Consider the following 22,584-nt stretch of genomic DNA (forward strand, 5'->3'; position numbering starts at 1 on the left):
TCTGGTACACTGGTATGTGTTTTCCTAATGTAGAGAGCATTGATTAATTAATAAACTACACACTGACTAGATCCTGACCAAATCTTTTTTGTTGGCTCGTCTTTCCTGCAACGGCAGTTTAAACTGTATTTCCTCCGCACACTGAGCTCTGATTGGTCAGCAGGCGTGGTGCTTTCGCTGAGTTGATCTCTTATCCTGGAACCTATCCTGCTTCGGAGCACAGACTAGGTTCCAGGATAAGTCACCATGGAGATCTAGCCCGCTAAAAAGTGAACCAGCTTCGTAGTACCGGAAATCCCAGAAGTTATCTTGCTAAACGAAAATCCTGCTTTGTAGTATACCCCCCAGGTTAGCCGCACAGCATAAGTTACCATGGAGATCTAGCCTGCTAAAAAGAGAACCAGCTTCGTAGGACCGGAAACCCCGAGTTTTCCCTGAAGCCGGCTAAGCGAAAATCCTGCTTCGTAGTATACCCCCCTGATGTACTTATATGATTTTGTTTTCTTCAAGTTTGTATCTTCTTGGTCGAATGCACTTATTGTAAGTCACTTTGGATACAAGCGTCAGCTAAATGCAATATAATGTAATAAAAAGACAAGGCATTAAAGATCAACTAACAGGTTAAAGACACCTGTGAATAAATGTGTAGGAAAATGATGAATACACTAGATTTAGACACTGCACCCAGGCTGCACCCAGGCTTTGAAGCATGCTGTCTGAATCCCTTTGTGCTACAGATAGCCTACATGAACTTCAGGCTGGAGCATGGCCCGCTTCAGGCCAGCAGACATGAGTATGTTTAGATTACAATTAAAAAGATAAATACTATTAAAGATAATACAGTTGCTATTGACCCCGAGTGTTTAGCAGGTTTCAAAACCCAGAACCTGTAGATTATATACTATATAACACTTGTTGATGATGTTAACAAGGCTATCAAGTTTACCTGTAGATATTGTGTCCCTATCCCCAGGCAATACCGCTACACAGCTTACAGGCAGGTCATCCGCTGGGCCTATGGACTTCTAGGCAGGCACATTAGGAAGCCCTTACCCTCATGTGTTGTGTCTGCCATCAGAAGACAGTTCCCAGAAGAAGGAGGAGGAATTTACAAAGGTTTTGAGTGGCCTCATTCTGGTGACGATCAATACAATTAATCACAATCATAGTGTGAACACTATGTGTTCGCATACACATGCATTTCCCAACATTTTGTCTACCTGTGCTATAAATGTGGTATTTTTTCAATTTACACAAATAAACATTGATTGATTGATAGATAGTGTCTTTTCATTAATAACCACCAAAATACGTTTTTTGAAGACTCCTCTCGATCGATTTACAAAAAAAAAAATAGTATGGCCCGCCCTAATACACCAATGCAGTTTTTAAAGATATACATTTTTCAACACAGAATCATTTAACAAATTACACCATATCCAATCATTTTACGAGTCAGAAAATGCTATCTGTTCATTGTAGTTATTGTTTATTGAATTAGATTACCATGACCTCAACATAATTATGTAGAGTACAAGTCCACAGCCAAGAACATTTTATTTGCATATCATTTCATTTATGAATATGGAATTATTTATTTAATATTATTATCGCAGCTCAACGAGGCTCCCTCCTGTCAGATGGAGGGAGTAAATACAGCGGCAAGCTTTGCGACCTGTCCCAACATATCCTATGAAGAGAGAAAGAAAATATTGTTATTATATATTAATATAGATTTTTGCACCATCAAAATCTCTTACCAGGTTTTATCTAACAAATAAACAAATGTCAATTTAGAATAATCTTACCCTGAAAACTGTGAACCACAGAATCTGCTGGTTTCACAGTAATTTCCTGTGTTAAACCGGGAATGCCGTGCCAGATAAAGGCCAACTGCCTCATCCTTGGCGATCTCCTGGCAGGAAGTGGAAAGGGGGGCAGGGGCAGTGGAGGACAAGACTGCACTGCTCTCTCGTAGAGTCTCTGGTGACCTGGAGTAGCCCTCTCTCAGAGACTCCATCAGGGCTGCAGCGTATGCTGAAGGAAGGAAACAAGTGATCACATTCAGTGATATTATAGATGCATCACACAATAAATAATATTTAGGGACCGAGTAAAACAGCTAACCGTATGATGGCTTCTCCTTGATAGGGCGAACTACCCAGCCACCTTTGCAGAACCTTGGGTAGCGAACTGCATAACGCACCTCACCATCACTGGTTCGAGCAACCTCTCTGTTGCTATTGTGGTTAAAGTGCAGGGCTGCCATGAGAAGCCTGTAGAAAAAGCAGATTATGCAGTTCACAAGTTGTTTGTACATATGTGAATAAACTGTTTAACTGATAGCATTAGTCGGTTAAACTCCGTATTGTTCGTTAACGGTTAAATGGTTAATTATTAACATCCCTAAGCCGTACACATTATTTCACCATCACATCATATTTACCTGCTGTACATCCCAAGGAAGGAGAACCCAGTGTGCTTTGGTGCAAAGTGGAGGATGAGGGAGTGAAATGCCTCCAGGGAATAGGTCTGATGCTGTGGAGACAACTTCCGGACATCCTTCACCAATGCTGTTCTCAAAGTCACCCTCTCCAGTTTAATGGCTGCAGTTGTTCCTGTACAAACACATATTTTGTTCTGATGTTACTAGAATTGTCTACATATGCATGTATTACCTACACTGATAAAGCACGATTGTGTGATACTATCAGGTGTAGTGCTGCGTACCGGTACGCCGAACCGGTACTGGACTTGTAAAAAGTTTCGGTTCAAGTCCAGTTCAAACCGGAACGTCAGGAACCGGTACTTACGTATATTCTCCTTTTTGTTCTAAACCATCTAAAACCTTCCATAGATCGAGAAATTTGCGCTGAGAAAAGACGAAAAACATTGTTTTGGCTTCTGATATGGCGGCCATTACTGAACTCACGAAGTCTCGCAAAATATCGCAACTGCTCGCGATATCTGTGTGACGTCAAGGGAAGCTGGCTTAGACATAGTGGACACTGACAGCGTGGGATGCTGGTTGCCATATTTGGTAGTGTAGCTAAGCTAACTCCTTTGTATGTATGGTGATATAGTGTCTGCCGAAAGAGCAACACTTCACCCAGACAATGTCAATATGCTGTTGTTCTTGAACAAGAACACATAGACTTGTAATCTTGCATATTGAGTCTTGTATGTACATCACTATGTATGTAGTTGTGTTGTGTAGTTAGTAACACATGTAGAGTTCTAGAAAAGACATGGTGTAGACACAAGTTGGAAGGGCGCACAATAAACCTGACGAGTTTGAACTTGAGTTGATTATGAGTTTATTTTCAATTGATAATTAGCTCACAATAAGTTCACTTTAGTTACTCACACAACTTGACACAAGTCCGGACTTAACCTGAACCTCTGGACTTGAGTCCGGACCTGAACCTGAACCTCTGGACTTGAGTCGGGACCTGAACCTGAACCTCTGGACTTGAGTCCGGACCTGAACCTGAATGTGAGTCCAGGTACACAGCACTAATCAGGTGTTATTTATATAACGCCTTGTTAATGTGTTAGCACACTTTGGGTTATATATTGATGGAGTGCTCTGGAACCAAAATAAACTAAGCACCAACAAGCACTTGGACGACTAAGAGGTTTCAGCAACACAGTGTACAGAGTACGTTACCTGGTTCCAGCCACTCCTTGTCCCTTGCTTCTCCCTCCAGAGGTGGATGTGCACAGCAGGGAAATGCAGGAGTGCCGTGTTCATGGATATCCTGAACATGATTCACCATACTTTGCCACTTGGCTTCCATCACATCTGGATCTCCATCAGGAGTGGAAGCTGCAGTCCAGTACAGGTGATTGATGATGGCTGGCCTCCACAGCTTCAGGTCCTCACACTCCCTCTCCTTTGCAGCAGCATCCAAAGCTTTCCCTAGACCTGTTTCACAACAGAAACAAAATGTTAAAAAAGAAAATTTAATTATAAACAAATTTCAGCCTAATCAAACCTACCAACATCAAGATACATACTTTTACCAATATGCCAGATATCAAAGAAATGAGTCGTTCCTCCTGGACACAACTCCTCCCGCACCCACTTGGCAACCTAAAGAGTGAAACACAACACCTTAATTACTTACTAACTAGTAAGAAAATGCATTTTTTGCTGTTAATATGGTGCGCCAAGAATCTTTGTGTGTACATATGTCTGTTCGTTCTTGTGTGTCTTTACCTGGCGATTTCGGTCCGTAATAAGGGCTGAAACTTGCATGTGTTGCTCCTTAAGGAAGTCAATGCTGCGTTTCAGACCCTCTAGTTCACACCAAGTGCTGCTTGGGACCTCTGAGCTCTGTAAAACAACATTATGCAGTCATATCACTAACCGTGTCACATCAGACGAAAGCACATCTGATTTGTGTGACTGATAACGTTAACTTACCTGGACAAGTTGAAGATCCAAAACCTTGTTTATTCTGTCCTTGATCAAGGAGTAGGTGCCATATTTGGCACAATGGCCAGGAGAGTCTGACCTATGAGTGTCAAAAATTTAATTCAGACGTTAAAGCCCAAAAAACAATGCAATGCAGTTATTGTAAGTTGCTTTGGATAAAGCTAAATGAATGTAATTTAAATATTGTTTTGACCTCTTTTTTATATCAATAATACAAGCTGAAGTGTTCTACCTGCAGTCACCAGAGAGGATTAGCCCACCACCCATCTCCTTCAGTTCTCAGATGATCCCAGCCTGCTCAGTTTGCCAGGCCTGCATGATAGTAGGGATTGTGTACAGGCGTTGATGGCGGAAGAAGGTGCCGACACTGATGCACTGAAGCCCTAACAGTTTCAACATCCGTATTGTCTCGGTAGCCATGCAACCTGAAAAGTGGTTGGCCCCACTCAGTAACAGGTTGCAGGCTGGCATGTTTCTGTACAGCATTGGCTGGTTCTGCCAAAAACGCTCATACCCACATGCTGCACATACCTAAGAGATGTGAAAAGCAGAACATTGCCAGTACAACTCTTAGTCAGTCAAAAATCAATTATACCATAAAACTAATGAAGTATAGACACAGTGAATTGATAAAACATAAAAATAAAAAAAATAAAACATTTACATACAGGTTATGATACAACCTTTATTTTTACATGAGTGGAATTCACACATATCCTCTTACTTGTTTTATCTTTATATACGTTCCCTCTTGCTGCTCCACATTACCCTGGGTTTCCCCACAACAGGAAGGGCAAATGGTGAACAAGGACATCAGCTGGGTTTGGCACACAATGAACTTGTCAGCAGCACTGAAAAAAAAAAAAAAACACTTGTTATTTCTGACCGACACAATTTGGTAATACAGTACACATCATCTAAAATTAAAAGAAGCCTTACTTGAGATCAACATTAGTTCGCTGCAGTGGCTCGTTTTGATGGTTCCTCGTCAGACGACTCGCTCATCATTTCCTCCTCTGGGCTCCATGGCATATCCCCAGGGTGGTCCATGGTTACAGAAGATGACTCATCATCACTGTGTGCAGGAATGGGCAGTGGAGATTCTGTCTGACACCCCACACTGACCATCCTGGGCTGTACCTGGACAGCTAGGATAAAAATATATATATTATATAATTGTGCCTGCCATAAACAACAGCCCTGCCATACAATCTACCTTTACAAAGCTTATGTTCAGGTTTTGTTGACATTCGGGCTGAGAAGTTTTAATTCATTTACATGTTAATTATTGAGGTCATAGCAAGTCTTGGAGTTGTAACAGCCTGCATCATACTGAGATTATAATATGTTTTTAACATGTACAAAAACTATGCAGAGTCTTTACCTCGTTTTGATGTAAAATGGGCGCGCTACTTCTGTGTTACATTTACCTGATGAACGATGGAAAGGTCTGAGGTTAGTTACACTGTGAGCCGCAGTGAATCACAGATGTTGGCTGAGGAACCAGTGGAGATACGACCTCTTGCTCTGGGTCTATAAGCCCAGCATCACTGGCTGTAGGTGAATCTGCAGTACTGTTGTCACCCAAAGTCTTGAAAACACACACATGAAACACATGATTACACATGAAAATAAATAGCAACTGCGCCATTAGATATGCAAATAAAGTCCCCACGCCAATTCTAGCTAACATTATCCATTATAACTTAGCGAGTGGGTTTAACAAGCTAGCAACATTAACTTACAACAATAAATACTAAACACACGTTGCTTGTCATTATTGAAATCATTATACTGACTAATTTGGAAGTTAGCAAACGAACGTTAGAAATACAATACTTACGGTGCACAGTTCACGTTTTCGTTTTCGTTTTGCTGAATCTCTGACCGACGCTCCCGCGTTCTCACTCCAGCCTGTTACTGCTACTGCCGGAGCTGTGTGTATTGACGGTGTTGCAGTAGAAGTTCTTCTTCTTCTTCTTCTTCTTCTTCTTCTTCTACTTTAGTGTTTATTGGCGGTTGGCAAACCAAATTTTAGGTGCATTACCGCCACCAACTGGACTGGAGTATGGACAAGAGACTATGCAGAAAACAATAAACAAAATAAAAAAATAAAAAAATAAAAAAATAAATAAAAACAAAACTCTAGATTATTTTAAATGTATCAATTTCTGTAAGAAACGTAATAAGCTCACAATAGATATTGCCTGATGTTTTCCCTAACAGCCCTGATAGCGAAAAGTCAATTTATTTTGCTTTCTTCAGTGTTTGGAAAAGCACATTTCTCTGAATACTATATTTCCTGCAATGCAGCAAAACATGTTCAACCGTTTCTGGCTGGCTACAGTGTGTACACTTTCCGGTTGGATGCTTTCCTATTACCCTTAATGTATGATTGAGACCTGTATGACCTATTCTCATCCGAGAAATGACATTTTCCTCCCTTCTTTTAAACCCCACCTTCCTTCCATCACCCACATACCTTTGAATGTTATAAAGATGTCTTCCTGTATCACTAAGGTCCCAATGTTCTTGCCATGTTGTTTGTGCATATATATGTATGAATGTTTTAACCTCCGCTTTGCTGAGTGGAACTTCAATGTCTATATTCGTAATTCTGAGTGTTTGTTTGGCCAGAATATCCACCTGTTCATTACCCTCCACACCAACATGAGCAGGAACCCAGATGAAACGAGTTGCTATGCCTTTGATTTGCATTTTATACAAAATTAGAAATATTTCATTTATTATGTCCATTCTAAATGAAGATCTGCCTGATCGTATACTCGATAAAGCTGAATAGCTGTCAGATGCAATTACAGTATTATGTATTCCTTTCTCCTCTATCCATTCCAATGCCAATACCAATGCCAACAACTCTGTGGTGTATACTGACACATGGTCTGTTACCCTTTTCTTTATATGTGAATTACTCACTGGGATATAAACTGCTGCCCCAGCACGCCCTGTCTCTGGATCTTTGGAGCCATCTGTAAATATGATTGTTGAGTCTGAGTGATATCTTGCAAAATAATTCTGGACTATGCGCCATACTGGTATTTCTTTCTTTTCCTTCAACTCTTTTTGTATATTGAGGTCCACCCTTGGCATTGGGAATATCCAGGGTGGAATGGACGAGATTGCAACTGTGGGGCAATACTGTATTTGATTCAATCCTATACTTGCCGCTTTAACATCACCAATCCATCCGAAACTCATTAAATGTGACTCATTGTGCTCCCAGCAGTCTTTCAAAATACTTTTCGCTGGATGACTATCACCATGCCCCTGAAGGTTTACCATGTATGCCAACATTAACTTTACTCTTCTTATCCTTAAAGGCATTTCTCCCATTTCTACCTGTATTGCTGATACTGGAGATGTTTTAAAAGCTCCACTACAAATCCTCAGGGCCTGAGCTTGTAGGACATCCAGCTTTTTAAGGTTTGATTCTGCTGCTGCAATGAACGCTATACACCCATAATCCAATACAGGTCTCATGAGTGCCCAATATATGTTCAGTAGTGATGACCTACTCGCTCCCCACTCCTGTCCCACCAAACACCGAAGTACATTGTTGACCTTTATACATTTACTTTGAACTTTTCCGATATGATTGCTCCACGTTAGCTTTCCATCAAACCAAACACCAAGAAATCTTATTGTATTTACCTGTTCAAGAGGTTGCTCATACAATTTTAATGATACAGGAGCAATTTTATGCCGTTTTGTAAAACAAATGACTTGCGTCTTAGCTACCGACAGTTTGAATCCCCATTTATTTGACCATTTCTCCACTTCAACTATTGCAGCTTGTATTTTCTTTCCAACATGTGCTACATTGCGGCCTTTTGCCCACAAAGCCCCATCATCTGCATACAAAGATTTTACCCACACTTGGATGAACTTGATTAAAAATGTCATGTATCATTATATTGAACAACAACGGACTACATACACTACCTTGCGGAGTACCATTTTCTACATCATACACACTTGAATATTCTGCACCTACTCTTACTTGTATTTTCCTGTCCCATAAAAAATTAATAACCCAATTATATGCTTTACCACCAATTCCCAATGATTTTAACTTGATTAGTAGTCCTTCCTTCCAGAGCATGTCATAAGCCTTTTCAATATCAAAGAAGACTGCAATCACTACTTCCTTGTTGGTCTGTGCTTTCCTGATGTCTGATTCTAAGCACAATATAGAATCCATTGTGTTCCGACCCCTACGGAACCCACATTGATATGGTGATAACAGAGCTTTACTTTCTAAGATATATGTCAACCTTTCTGTAACCATTCTTTCCATGATTTTGCATAAATGCGATGTCAGGGCAATAGGTCTGTAGCTAGATGGATCTGAAGGGTCTTTCCCTGGCTTTAGTATGGGCACTATTGTCGCTTGTTTCCAAACCGAAGGAAGTTGTCCAAAATCCCACACCCTATTAAACAATCTTAACACAATGACTAGAGAGTTATCCGTCATATATTCCAACATTTTATAGCAAACACCATCTTTCCCAGGAGTGGTTTGACGAGCACTAATAATTGCTTTCCTCAACTCAAACATACTAAAATGCAGGTCCACCTGATCCCCTAACACTTCTACTCTATCCAATATTCTCGGGTTTTCCATTAATGTATTATCTCTGCACTGCCTGGCTTCCTCTGTAAGATTATCTGAAATATGAACTTTCTTAAATGTCTGAGCTAGCAGTATAAGTTGAGTCATGAAAACTGGCGACATTCTATTATTTTCGTCATAGGAATCCGGGGCGTGTAGATTGAGGACCCATTGTTGACTTACCAGGAAAGAAACATCGTTTGTCGTTTACGTTCATCTTTTGCTATATCTGCCTTCCTAAGATCACTTTGCGGCACATTCAGTACTCGTATGTGAGGTTGTGGGTGAGAGGCCGATATCTTGACGCTTACAGGGAGGTATCGAACATTACAAAGTAGGTGACTGTGTGGATGCCTGTTCAAAACATTGCAACTTCAATAAATCATTTAAATTATATATTTGTGTCCGACTTTCATTTGTTCATCGTTCTTAATGTGATGTATAGTAGCTTTGATAGCTGTCCATACCTTCAGACAGCCTAAAAGTAAAACACAAGTCTTTTATTCACAGCCCGAACGCTCATCGAGCAAATGACAAGGACCATGACCCCAGACTGTTCAGTGTGTGTCACTTAGGGACTCATAGCCGTGGGAACATGTTTCAAATGGGGGGTGCTGTGGGGATGACACCAGGGCCGGTTCTGACCAATTTGCTGCTAGGCAAGATTTTAGCTGGCAATGGAAAACCTCTACAAAAGACCAATACACTACAAAAAGAGAAATATATTGACATGGTGGACAGCTTATATAAAAAGGCTTCAAATTTATTATATATTATAACATGTTTTAATTGGGGGGTGGACTTCACATCCTCTCGGGGGGTCCGGGGGTGCCCCCCCGGGAAGATTTTTTTAACATTTTAAGGTAAAATGCTTCAATTTGGTGCACTTTAAGCGCCCAATTAGAGACTGATCTAGGGGGTACAACTCTAAACACCCATATGAAAAAGATCGGTTTGCATTTTATTAATCAAATAGGTATGTGAACATTTTCAATAAGCTACCATAGCCAATAACAAATACATGTAACTTATGTTATTTGTGTTGTTCATTCATATCTTATTTTACCAGTTAACATTTATTTATTTATGTATATTTTAAAATCTCTCCAGTTTTAAACAATATTTTTGGTTTACTGTCCTATAGTATACATTGGAATGATTTCAAACCTGTTTTTATTTATCCTAATAATTATAAAGGTGTGCCTTGGAAATATTTGTTTACATAAATTGTACCTCTCTGAAGAACCAGCACCTTACCGTGGTAGAGAGGTTTGTGTGCCCTGATGAACCTGGGGGCTGTGTTGTCTGGAACCTTGTGTTCCTGGTAGGGTCTCCCATGGCAAATTGGTCTCAGGCAAGGGGCCAGACTAAGATTGGTTCAAAAGACCTCATGAAAGACGACACACGAAGTGAGGATACCCGGCCCGGAGGAAGCCCGGGGTCCCCTTCTGGAGCCAGGCCCAGAAGGAGGACTCGTCGGCGAGCGTCTGGTGGCCGGGCTTGCCACGGAGCCCGGCCGGGCACAGCCCGAAAAGGCGACGTGGGCAACACCTCCGCTTCTCCGTCCCGCGGGCCCACCACCTACGGGAAACAGCGATGGGGTCGGGTGCGCTGCCAGAAGGGTGGCAGTGAAGGCAGAGGGTCTCGACGGACCAGACCCGGGCGACAGAAGCTGGCTTTGGGGACGTGGAACGTCACCTCTCTGGGGGGGAAGGAGCCGGAGCTTGTGCGGGAGGTGGAGCGTTACCAGTTGGATCTGGTTGGGCTCACCTCTACGCACAGCGTCGGCTCTGGAACCTTACTTCTGGATAGGGGTTGGACTCTATTCTTCTCCGGAGTTGCTCAAGGTGTGAGGCGCCGGGCGGGTGTGGGGATACTCACAAGTCCCCGGTTGGGTGCTTCGTTGTTGGAGTCTACCCCAGTGGACGAGAGGGTTGCCTCCCTACGCCTGCGGGTTATGGGGGGGAAAACTCTGACTGTTGTGTGTGCTTATGCACCAAACAGCAGTTCAGAGTATACGGCCTTCTTGGAGACCCTGGAAAGAGTCCTGTATGGGGCTCCTGAAGGGGACTCTTTAATCTTGCTGGGAGACTTCAACGCACATGTGGGCAATGATGGAGACACTTGGAGGGGAGTGATTGGGAGGAACGGCCCCCCTGATCTGAACCGGAGTGGTGGTTTGTTACTGGACTTCTGTGCTAGTCATGGATTGGCCATAACAAACACCATGTTCGAACATAAGGATGCTCATAAGTGTACGTGGTACCAGAGCACCCTAGGCAGAAGGTCCATGATCGATTTGGTTATCGTATCATCGGACCTGAGGCCGTATGTTTTGGACACTCGGGTAAAGAGAGGGGCGGAGCTGTCAACTGATCACCATCTGGTGGTGAGTTGGGTCGAGTGGCGGGGGAAGCCTCTGGATAGACCTGGTAAGCCCAAACGTGTAGTTCGGGTGAACTGGGAACGTCTGGAGGAGGCCCAAGTTCAGGAGGCCTTCAACTCACACCTCCGGCGGAGCTTTTCGGGCATTCCTGTGGAGGTTGGGGACATTGAACCAGAGTGGTCGGTGTTCAAAGCCTCTATTGCCGAAGCCGCGGCGGGGAGCTGTGGTCTCAAGGTCCTAGGTGCCTCAAGGGGCGGTAACCCTCGAACCTCCTGGTGGACACCGGTGGTCAGGGAAGCCGTCCGACTGAAGAAGGAGGCCTTCAGGGATTTGTTATCCCGGGGGACTCCCGAGGCAGTTGCAAGGTACCGACAGGCCCGAAGGGCAGCAGCCTCAGCCGTGGCCGAGGCAAAGCAGCGGGTGTGGGAGAAGTTCGGAGAAGACATGGAAAAAGACTTTCGGGCGGCACCAAAGTTGTTCTGGAAAACTGTCCGACACCTCAGGAGGGGGAAGCAGGGAACCATCCAAGCTGTGTACAGTAAGGATGGGACGTTGTTGACCTCAACTGATGGAGTGTTAGGGCGTTGGAAGGAGCACTTTGAGGAACTCCTGAACCCGACAACTCCGCCCTCTATGTTAGAGGCAGAGCTGGAGTATGAAGGGGGATCGACACCAATCTCCCGGGGGGAGGTCACTGAGGTCGTCAAACAACTTCACAGTGGCAAAGCCCCGGGGGTGGATGAGATCCGCCCAGAAATGCTGAAGGCTCTGGGTGTTGAGGGACTGTCATGGTTGACACGTCTCATCAACGTTGCGTGGAAGTCGGAAACAGTACTGAAGGAGTGGCAGACCGGAGTGGTAGTTCCCCTTTTCAAAAAGGGGGATCAGAGGGTGTGTGCCAATTACCGAGGCATCACACTACTCAGCCTCCCCGGGAAAGTTTACTCTAAGGTACTCGAAAGGAGGGTCAGGCCGATTGTCGAACCTCAGATTGAGGAGGAACAATGCGGATTCCGTCCTGGTCGTGGAACGACGGATCAGCTTTTTACTCTCGCAAGGATCCTGGAGGGGGCCTGGGAGTACGCTCATCCAGTCTACATGTGTTTTGTAGACTTGGAGAAGGCGTATGACCGGGTTCCCAGGGAGTCACTGTGGGAGGTGCTGCGGGAGTATGGGGTGAGGGGGTCTCTACTCAGGGCCATCCAATCTCTGTACTCCCAAAGCGAGAGCTGTGTCCGGGTCCTCGGCAGTAAGTCGGACCCATTTCAGGTGAGGGTTGGCCTCTGCCAGGGCTGCGCTTTGTCACCAATCCTGTTTGTAATATACATGGATCGGATTTCGAGGCGTAGTCGTGGGGGAGGGGGTCTGCAGTTCGGTGGACTAAGGATTGCACCACTGCTTTTTGCAGATGATGTGGTTCTGATGGCTTCATCGGTCTGCGACCTTCAGCACTCACTGGATCGGTTCGCAACCGAGTGTGAAGCGGCTGGGATGAGGATCAGCACCTCCAAATCTGAGGCCATGGTTCTCAGCAGGAAACCGATGGACTGTCCACTCCAAGTAGGGAATGAGTCCTTACCCCAAGTGAAGGAGTTCAAGTATCTCGGGGTCTTGTTCTCGAGTGAGGGAACAATGGAGCGTGAGATGGGTCGGAGAATCGGAGCAGCGGGAGCGGTACTGCAGTCTCTTTACCGCACCGTTGTGACGAAAAGGGAGCTGAGCCAGAAGGCAAAGCTCTCTGTCTACCGGGCCATTTTCGTTCCTACCCTCACCTATGGTCATGAAGGATGGGTCATGACCGAAAGAACGAGATCGCGGGTACAAGCGGCCGAGATGGGTTTTCTCCGCAGGGTGGCTGGCGTCTCCCTTAGGGATAAGGTGAGAAGTTCGGTCATCCGGGAGGGACTCGGAGTTGAACCGCTCCTCCTTCGCGTCGAAAGGAGCCAGTTGAGGTGGTTCGGGCACCTAGTTAGGATGCCACCTGGGCGCCTCCCTAGGGAGGTGTTCCAGGCACGTCCAGCTGGGAAGAGACCAAGGGGTAGACCTAGAACCAGATGGAGGGATTATATCTCTTCTCTGGCCTGGGAGCGCCTTGGGATCCCCCAGTCAGAGCTGGTTGATGTGGCCAGGGAAAAGAAAGTTTGGGGCTCTCTGCTGGAACTGCTACCTCCGCGACCCGACCACGGATAAGCGGGAGAAGATGGATGGATGGATGGTGATCAAAACGTTTGAGATCCACTGAGATAACTTCTACTAAAGTGAACTATCTAAGCCCTCAGAGTCCTTTACCTCACTGAGCCTCTCAGTCTGACAGGAGAGGACTCTCCCTCCACGTTATTGTAGAAACAGCTTCTTATATCCATTAGCGCAGCAGAAGCTAACAACAATCCCCGCCGGTACCGTGGTATCCCCTCTCTCTATCTCTCTCACTTTGGCTGTGAGCTGCGGGCGCCTGCTAAGTCAACATCCCCCACTTTCATCACTTACAGCGCCCATCGTACAGGGCAAATGGAAAATGTAACCGGGTGAAAAGGGTGTTATCTTTACTTAATTATGAATGTTGTTACATCAAGGCTGAAAATTCGTTTTTTTTTAATTATATCTTGTGGAAGTACAGATCCCCTGTCCTCCACCAGGGGGTGCTGCAGCACCCTCAGCACCCCTACTTCCCACGGCCCTGTAGGGACTTCATGAGATAAAAAAGGCTAAAGCTGTATAAGGAACTTTCCAGAACATTAAAATTTCATGTGACACCCGTGTCTAAGCAATTCTGTCTGCCTTCCGTGTTCCTGTTGTTATTTACTTCCTCTCTGCCTTCTTCTGATGATTTATCTGTTAGTTTGTGTGTTTAATTCCCATGCATCAAGGTTATTTTCATGTATGTAATTGTTTTTCCTGCAGTGTAGGGTCTTGTTGTGATGGGAGGGATACAGGTATTTCATAAAATAAACGTGCTCCCTGGAGGTTAGCTACAGAATTGATATCACAATTTAATCGGAGCTGATCACAAGTTGTCATGACTGATCCAGTCATCTCGATGAGCGTTCGGGCTGTGAATAAACAACTTGTGTTTTACTTTTAGGCTGTCTGAAGGTATGGACAGCTATCAAAGCTAATATACATCACATTAAGAACGGTGAACAAATGAAAGTCGGACACAAATATATAATTTAAATGATTTATTGAAGTTTGCAATGTTTTGAACAGGCACCTACACCATAAAAGGACACACCACACCATACGCCATATATGTATCTATCTTACATATGGTAAAATAGTTTGTGTGTTTAATTCCCATGCATCAAGGTTATTTTCATGTATGTAAATGTTTTTCCTGCACAGTGTAGGGTCTTGTTGTGATGAGAGGGATACAGGTATTTCACACACACACACACACACACCATACACCACACAGTCACCTACTTTGTAATGTTCGATACCTCCCTGTAAGCGTCACGATATCGGCCTCTCACCCACAACCTCATATACGAGTACTGAATGTGCAGCAAAGTGATCTTAGGAAGGAAGATATAGCAAAAGATGAACGTAAACGACAAACGATGTTTCTTTCCTGGTAAGTCAACAATGGGTCCTCGATGTACACGCCCCGGATTCCTATGACGAAAATAATAGAATGTCGCCAGTTGTCATGACTCAACTTATACTGCAACACCGGAACCGCACTTGCTATCAGCCTCACACGGTCCTGGCTTCGATATCCCATACTGCACTCCATCACATCACTTGACTCATAATCCTCCGGTCGAAAATGAGCGCAACAAACGACCGCGTTTTTCGTCACAGACGCAGCATTGAAGTCCCGTCTCTTTGTCTGCACAAAACGAACCCAGGACCGAAAGCTAGCTAGCTTTATTTTCCTGTTAGGGAAATAGTGGACTCGATGTCCTGACAGGCTGGTATTTGTGCAACCTGCACAAACACAATACTGCACCATGATTACAAATGGTGAAATACAATGTAAAGCTACCGAAAAATACCAGCTCCTTAAAACACAACCGCTCTACTCAACGCAACTCTACTATACCCGCGGTCAGAGAGCGGAGATGTGTCCCCTGTGTGATGTAATATGACGCGTTTGACGTATGACCTTAAAAAAAAGCCGTTTTTAAGAGCAGAGCTCAAAATTGCTCCTTTCCCTCTGAATTCCTGCCCTTATGTCTCGTAAAACATATCAAATCCTGCATTCACTTTTTTAATTGTAATTTTCAAGCAAGTTTAAGCATAAATGTAGAAAAAATAAAAAACCTGCAAGATGCTCTTTAAATAAATTAAAAGACTAGAAATATACATTCCAAGATATAAAACATCTCAAATAGAAATAAAATAGCATTTAAAAAAGTAGAACATATACATGTTAAAATACAAATTTACAGTTACAAAATATAAAGCAGGATATTATATATATATATATATATATATATATATATATATATATATATATATATATATACATTAAGTGTGTGAGGAATGGAATATTACATATTAGATTGAATGTAAATGTAAAATGTACAGTGTGAGTATAAGTCAAGAATATTTGTTGTCACAAGAAAGCGCTAAATACAGCCTTTACTTTACATGCACATCAATATTTTTTACACATAGAGCAATCCCAATCCCTAGCTCGTGCCTTTTTTAAACTTGTTGTCCATCTGCAGCCATACAAGTAATAAAAACATATACACACAAAGAAAAAAGTGATTATTTGATTGTGTAATTAAAATCGGAGAGGAAGGAAATGTACCTTTTCATGTTATTCGTATTACTTGTATACATTTTCATGTTGAACGGCTGGATATCTTTCATCCATCAAGGAAATTGAAAAATAAAAAAGTGAACATTCGTTCAAAAGCAAATAATGTTGTGTGCAAACATTTAAAATGTAAATATAAAATGTTTACAAGTTTTCCCTTTGAAATTATTTCTGGAAATAACCTTTCTAAATAAATAATTAAAAAATGTTTAGTCAATATAAGATTTTCTGCCTAAAATAGTTGAAATTGAACGTAAACTATGTCAAAAATCACGTGTGTAATTCCCTCAGTACAGACGACAGCAACGAGTTTTTAATTTACTGGCAGGATTTATTTGGTTCATCCAGACCGTGAAAACTGTAATCAAAAAACATAATACACAAATACAATAATCACTAGTCAAAATAATAACAAAACATACAGTAATATCCCAACATTGTCCTGGTAATGTCGTCACTTTCAATTAGGCTACTGTATACACAATACACTTTGGTTACATATAATTCAACAAAACACAAAGACCAATCTAACTAAGCCCAACATGTGTTAGCCCTTAGCTGTATAAAAACAATTTAATACAAACAAGAACAGAAAACACACACAAAAAACGTCAGCAAAATATACCTTAGTAGCTGCATTGCATGAGGAAAATTGTGTAGCTTGGTATTACTCTGTACGATTGTTTATCTTGATGCTAAGAGCTATTTTGCAGATGCATCAGCACTGAAAAACATGTACTAAATCAGCGGACTTTTCGGATGAGTGTTACGCTAAAGTATGTCCTGACGGAAACAGGCGATATAAAAACAAAGGTTCCGCCTTAGAGAACTTTGGTTCCTACCAAAATAAATAACTCAGAAATACTGCGCTGACTGACACAGAGGCAGTTACACTCCCACCAAAACATATCACATGTATATGATTTTCTTCAACTATTGAGAGACAACATACTGCGTAGAAAAGATAAACAAAAAACTAAACTTCAGTCCTTGGCTTCCCAGAGAACGATCACCATGACTGCACCTGTAGTGAGACAGATAGAGAGAGAGAGGGGAGGAAAAGAAAGAGAGAGGCCGGAGTCTTCAGTCTGCTTCCATCAGCGTCACCGTCTTATGGATGCGCCTTTCCAGGTGGACAGGTTTGGAGATACGCTTTCCTTTCTCATCAAGGGTTGAGTCGCTGATGAGCAACTTGAGTCTTCGCACCTTCCCATCCTTTCCTGGGTACACTTCGATAACCTTTGCCATCCTCCACTGGTTACGTGGTGTAGTATCATCTTGCAGGAGTACAACATCGCCGACCTTTGCATTCCTGCGATCTTTGGTCCACTTCTGTCTCTGTTGGAGGCTCAGGAGGTACTCCTTCTTCCATCTTGTCCAGAAGTGGTTGGATAAGAATTGAACTCGACGCCATCTCTTGCGTAGGTATAGATCTTCCTTGACGAACTTCCCAGGAGGTGGAGCGAGTATCGTGGACTTCATGGTCAAAATGTGGTTTGGTGTCAGGGGCTCTGAACTGGATGAATCAGAAGCCACGCACCACTGCACACCGAGTGCTCTTTCCATGTGCAGTTCACCCAGTGCCATGTCCTTGTCTTTGGCAGCTGCAGCACATTCTTCTTTTGGGATTGTGTCTAGGACCTTCTTGCTGTTAGAGATAAACTTATGCAGCCGGAGTTTGCCTGTGCTGCAAAGCTCTCTTGCTTCTTTCACCAGTTGGATCGCTTGGTCTTCAGATGCTACACTTGACAATCCATCATCAACGTAGAAGTTCCGTTGAATGAACTTTATGGTGTCGTCACTAAAGTTTCCTTGTCCTTCAGCAGCGACATGCTTCAGCCCATAGTTGGCACAGCCAGGTGACGATGCTGCACCAAACAAGTGGACCTTCATCCGATAGATGGAAGGTTGGCTTTCGAGATCTCCATTGTCCCACCAAAGGAACCGCAGGTAATCTTGGTCTTCTGCCTTAACATGGAACTGGTGAAACATGCGTTCGATGTCACACATGATTGCCACAGGACCTCTTCGGAAGCGATACAGAACTCCCACCAAGGTGTTTGTCAACTCAGGACCCGTCAGGAGGTGGTCGTTCAAGGACGTTCCTTGGTACTTGGCGGAGCAATCGAAGACAACGCGTATCTTCCCAGGCTTTTGTGGATGATACACCCCATGATGCGGAATGTACCAAGCTGGAGCTTTGTGGATGTCTTCCTCCGGGACCTTTTCTGCATCTCCGCGTCTTATGGTCTCATCCATGAAGGTCTTGTAGTCTTTGTAGTACTGGTCGTTTCTTCTCAGCTTTCTTTCTAGGCACCTGAGACGATGGATAGCACAGATCTTATTATCAGGTAAGTTAGGTCTTTCTTTCTTGAATGGCAGCGGCATTTCGTAATGACCGTCGCTCTTTAACTTGATGCTCTTTTCCATTTTTGACAGGAACCTTAGATCTTCTTGAGAGATGGGGCTGGTCTCCGACGCTCTTTCAACGAAGTCAGACTCCAGCATCTTGATGACATCTGCAGGTAAGAGAACTTCTTTGATCTGTGTCCTACAGACATAGTGCACTTCCTTTGTGAGGTCTGAAGAGGACGGTAGACCTGGCATCACTTGCTTCACCATGACTTGGTGACTTATTCCAATTGCATCTCCATAGTTGAGACACGGGTTGCCATATCCCACTACACTCCAGCCCAAGTCTGTCTTCTGTGCAAACGGCTGGTGTTCCTCACCAGGCACCACTTGTCTTGGAACGAGGGCTTGGGCACAGTTGTAGCCAATTAACAGGCCGACATCACAGCTTTGCTGAGGAGCGATCTCATCTGCAATGTGTTCAAGATGAGGCCATGCTTTCGCCGTATCTGGTGTGGGAATATGGTCTCTGTTTGCAGGGATAAACTCTCTTGAGTAAGTCACTGGAAGAGTGATTATCTTGTCTGAATAAAAACCTCTAACTTGTAGACCAGCTAGCTTCCGACAGGACACGATTGTGTTTCTTGAAGCCAACGTGGAGAGGTTTAGCTGAACTGGTTCACTCTTAGCATTGAGAGCCTTCGCTGTCTCGTCAAGGATAAAGGTTGTGTCACTTTGTGTATCAAGGAGTGCGTACACCAGAACTTCACGACTTGGCACACTTGTAGATGACACCCACACTGGAATTATTGTGGAGGTATGAGTGTCTCCAACATTCTGGATGACTCTAAGTGCCGTCGCCTCACGTGATGGTCTCTCTGACTGGTCTTGTGACTGTTCATTCTTCCTTTCTTTGTACTCTTCTTTGTCTTTGTCACTGTACCTTGCTCTGTCAGATCTTGTAGACATCCTTTCTTCCTTGGTGCGATCGTCATGAAGACAAGTTGGGTGTCTTCTCTCACAGGTGTCGCAGCTGTCTCTTTCTCTACAATCTTTAGATCGGTGGCCAAAATTGAGACAGCCAAAACACAATTTATTTTCTTGAACAAACTTGATTCGCTCCAAGATTGTCCCTTGCATAAACTTGTAACACCTTTGTAGACTGTGTCCTGCCTTCTCACAGAAGACACAGCTTGTGACGACGGCTTTCTCATCTGAGGTGGTTGCTAACACCTTTGCTCCAGGACCTCCGCTCTTTACACTCTTGTCTGGAATCCTTTCACTTGGCTTAAGAGCATGAAGAGATGTTATTGGGCTGCAAGCGATTTTAGCTTCACGTGTGAGAAACTTGACAAACTGGCTGAAGCTCGGGAACATGTGAGTGTCTTCTTCTGCTTTTATGACTTTCCTATTCCACCTTGAAGTCAACCAGTCTGGGAGTTTAGAGAGAATTTTCTGGTTCTCGTTGCAATCATTAAGTATTTCAAGACCTCTGATCTGAGACATGGCTGCCTCACAGCAGCGCAGGAAGTCGGCGAGTTCTTGAAGTTCCATACTGCCTTTGGAGCTTATCTTGGGCCACGCGTCGAGCTTCTCTCTGAAGGCCTTGGCGATGAGGAATGGATTGCCGTATCGCTCTTCTAGGATGTCCCATGCTGCATAATACGCTGGCTCTGTGCCAAGTAAAAAGTAGCTCTCTATGGCCCTTTTAGCAGATCCACCCACATACTTGCGTAGATAATATATCTTCTCTTCAGCTGGTATGTTCTTCCTGTCAACGAGCGTCTGAAAGGACACTTTCCAGTCGTTGAATCGGAGTGGGTCACCACTGAACACTGTAGGTTCAGGTAGAGGAATGCGACTCGCACTGATGGCTTCTGCGAGCGCTTTGACGAGAGCTGTTGTGCCATCTTCATATTTGTTTTCTTGCCTTGCTTGTGCTCCAGCTGGTGGTGTAAAATGGTGCCGCAGCGGGCTAGTTTGAGGCTTGACTTCTTCTTCTTTCTTCACAGAGACACGATGGAGAAGATCATTTATAGTTTGAGGCTTGACTTCCTCTTCTTTCTTCACAGAGCCACGATGGAGAAGATAATTTATTTCTTCATCTGAGCCGTCGCCCTTAGTTGCCGGACATGAATGTATACTCTGGTCATATACTTGCTGTCGTGCCTCGGCAGCCTTTAGCTTCTTAATAGTCTCCAATCGATCTAGTTCTCTGCGCTTGGCTTCTAGCACTCTTTGTCTCTCTGCATTTTCAGCCTCTTGTTTGGCTTTTAGCTGAGCGGCTTCAACTTCCAGTCTCTGAAGCTCTTTAATATAATGCTCTTGCTCCAGCTGTACTTCTAAGGTGGCTTTGTTGGCAGCAACCTCAGCAGCTGCACTATTCCTGCTTGCAGAGGAGCACTTAGTGTGGCGAGAGCTAATGCCTGTCCTTCCTGAGGCTACAGACATTACCTCTTCAATGACTCGATGTTCTTCATGTCTTTGACTTGTAGTATGCCTATGGGCTGTAGCTTCCTCCCTTGCATCTATAAGGTCCATTGCATCCTTAACCATCTTCTTTGTTACTGTTTCACAGGTGTCAATTTTGCGACGTGTGTTAAGGTCAGGAACCTCAAGGCATTTCCAATCGTCATAAACGTCATTTAGACTCCTAGAGGTATTGCGTACTTTAGTAATTTGTCCATCTAGCAGGTCGTCTGAGCACTTTCCACTCAGCGCTTGGTTGGCTTCTTTAGTGGCATCCTTCCACTTCTCATAGCACACACTGAACCGATGTGCAACCTTTATTACTTGCTCATCATGCTGTTCTTGACCCTTTTCCGTCATTCTGCGGACTCTTTGGCCTAATGGTGGCTCTTCTGAGGAAGCGGGGTTGTCCACTATGATGCCTTCAGTCGCTTGTGGCTGCACGGTTGAGCTGTGCTCGTGCACACACTCTGTCTTGTCAGGTGCGTGTGACTCCATGTCTGGGAAATGTACATCTGCAATTGTGTGCTCTTCGCCATTTCGGGACATCTTACTTGCCTTACTGTTGTCATTCACTGCTCTTTGGTGCTGTCTTCGTGAGCAGTTAAGTTTTCACTGTAATTCCCTCAGTACAGACGACAGCAACGAGTTTTTAATTTACTGGCAGGATTTATTTGGTTCATCCAGACCGTGAAAACTGTAATCAAAAAACATAATACACAAATACAATAATCACTAGTCAAAATAATAACAAAACATACAGTAATATCCCAACATTGTCCTGGTAATGTCGTCACTTTCAATTAGGCTACTGTATACACAATACACTTTGGTTACATATAATTCAACAAAACACAAAGACCAATCTAACTAAGCCCAACATGTGTTAGCCCTTAGCTGTATAAAAACAATTTAATACAAACAAGAACAGAAAACACACACAAAAAACGTCAGCAAAATATACCTTAGTAGCTGCATTGCATGAGGAAAATTGTGTAGCTTGGTATTACTCTGTACGATTGTTTATCTTGATGCTAAGAGCTATTTTGCAGATGCATCAGCACTGAAAAACATGTACTAAATCAGCGGACTTTTCGGATGAGTGTTACGCTAAAGTATGTCCTGACGGAAACAGGCGATATAAAAACAAAGGTTCCGCCTTAGAGAACTTTGGTTCCTACCAAAATAAATAACTCAGAAATACTGCGCTGACTGACACAGAGGCAGTTACAACGTGCATGACAATTAACCCATTTGTGCCCACTATTAAAATGTACTTTGGTTGAAGTTAATAATAATATAGATATTTTATAAAGATCTTAATATATTGTTGATTTAATCTTTCTGAACACTTTTGAATCAACACAAAATTAAGACTTATTTTATAATGTTCTGTACAGATACCTTAATTTCATTCTGAAAATCTGCCAACTTTATTAATACAGCAGATGACAATATTTTATTAGGAGGATCAATTAGTGTACTTCAATGACTATTCATGAAGGCAGTATTATGATTGCTTGTATTTATTC

General features: G+C 43.4%; 2 protein-coding genes across 3 annotated transcripts; both read right to left on the reverse strand.

The window, feature by feature from the left end:
• Positions 1–1,472: 1,472 nt before the first annotated feature.
• Positions 1,473–6,409, reverse strand: LOC307027015 (uncharacterized protein). Of its 2 annotated transcripts, none has more exons than XM_079695195.1 (13): positions 6,285–6,409; positions 5,872–6,032; positions 5,381–5,589; positions 5,166–5,279; positions 4,674–4,972; positions 4,430–4,520; positions 4,223–4,339; positions 4,021–4,096; positions 3,671–3,928; positions 2,447–2,618; positions 2,128–2,276; positions 1,809–2,037; positions 1,473–1,690 (listed from the first exon to the last, which is right to left on the reverse strand). In XM_079695195.1, the coding sequence occupies exons 5-13, from the start codon at positions 4,706–4,708 to the stop codon at positions 1,618–1,620; spliced, it is 1,200 nt and encodes a 399-aa protein (XP_079551321.1). In that variant the 5' UTR covers positions 4,709–4,972; positions 5,166–5,279; positions 5,381–5,589; positions 5,872–6,032; positions 6,285–6,409; the 3' UTR covers positions 1,473–1,617. The 2 variants fall into 2 exon arrangements, with proteins under 2 accessions (XP_079551321.1, XP_079551320.1); XM_079695194.1 differs by having other exon boundaries at positions 5,166–5,292.
• Positions 6,410–16,541: 10,132 nt separating this feature from the next.
• LOC307027014 (uncharacterized protein) lies at positions 16,542–22,278 on the reverse strand. The gene is made up of 2 exons (XM_079695193.1): positions 22,017–22,278; positions 16,542–21,749 (listed from the first exon to the last, which is right to left on the reverse strand). Exon 2 carries the CDS (start codon positions 21,599–21,601, stop codon positions 17,315–17,317), a length of 4,287 nt encoding a protein of 1,428 aa, XP_079551319.1. The 5' UTR covers positions 21,602–21,749; positions 22,017–22,278; the 3' UTR covers positions 16,542–17,314.
• Between the last annotated feature and the right edge of the window lie 306 nt (positions 22,279–22,584).

Source organism: Notothenia rossii, assembly GCF_949606895.1.
Source record: "Notothenia rossii genome assembly, contig: scaffold_270, whole genome shotgun sequence".
NCBI lineage: Eukaryota > Metazoa > Chordata > Actinopteri > Perciformes > Nototheniidae > Notothenia > Notothenia rossii.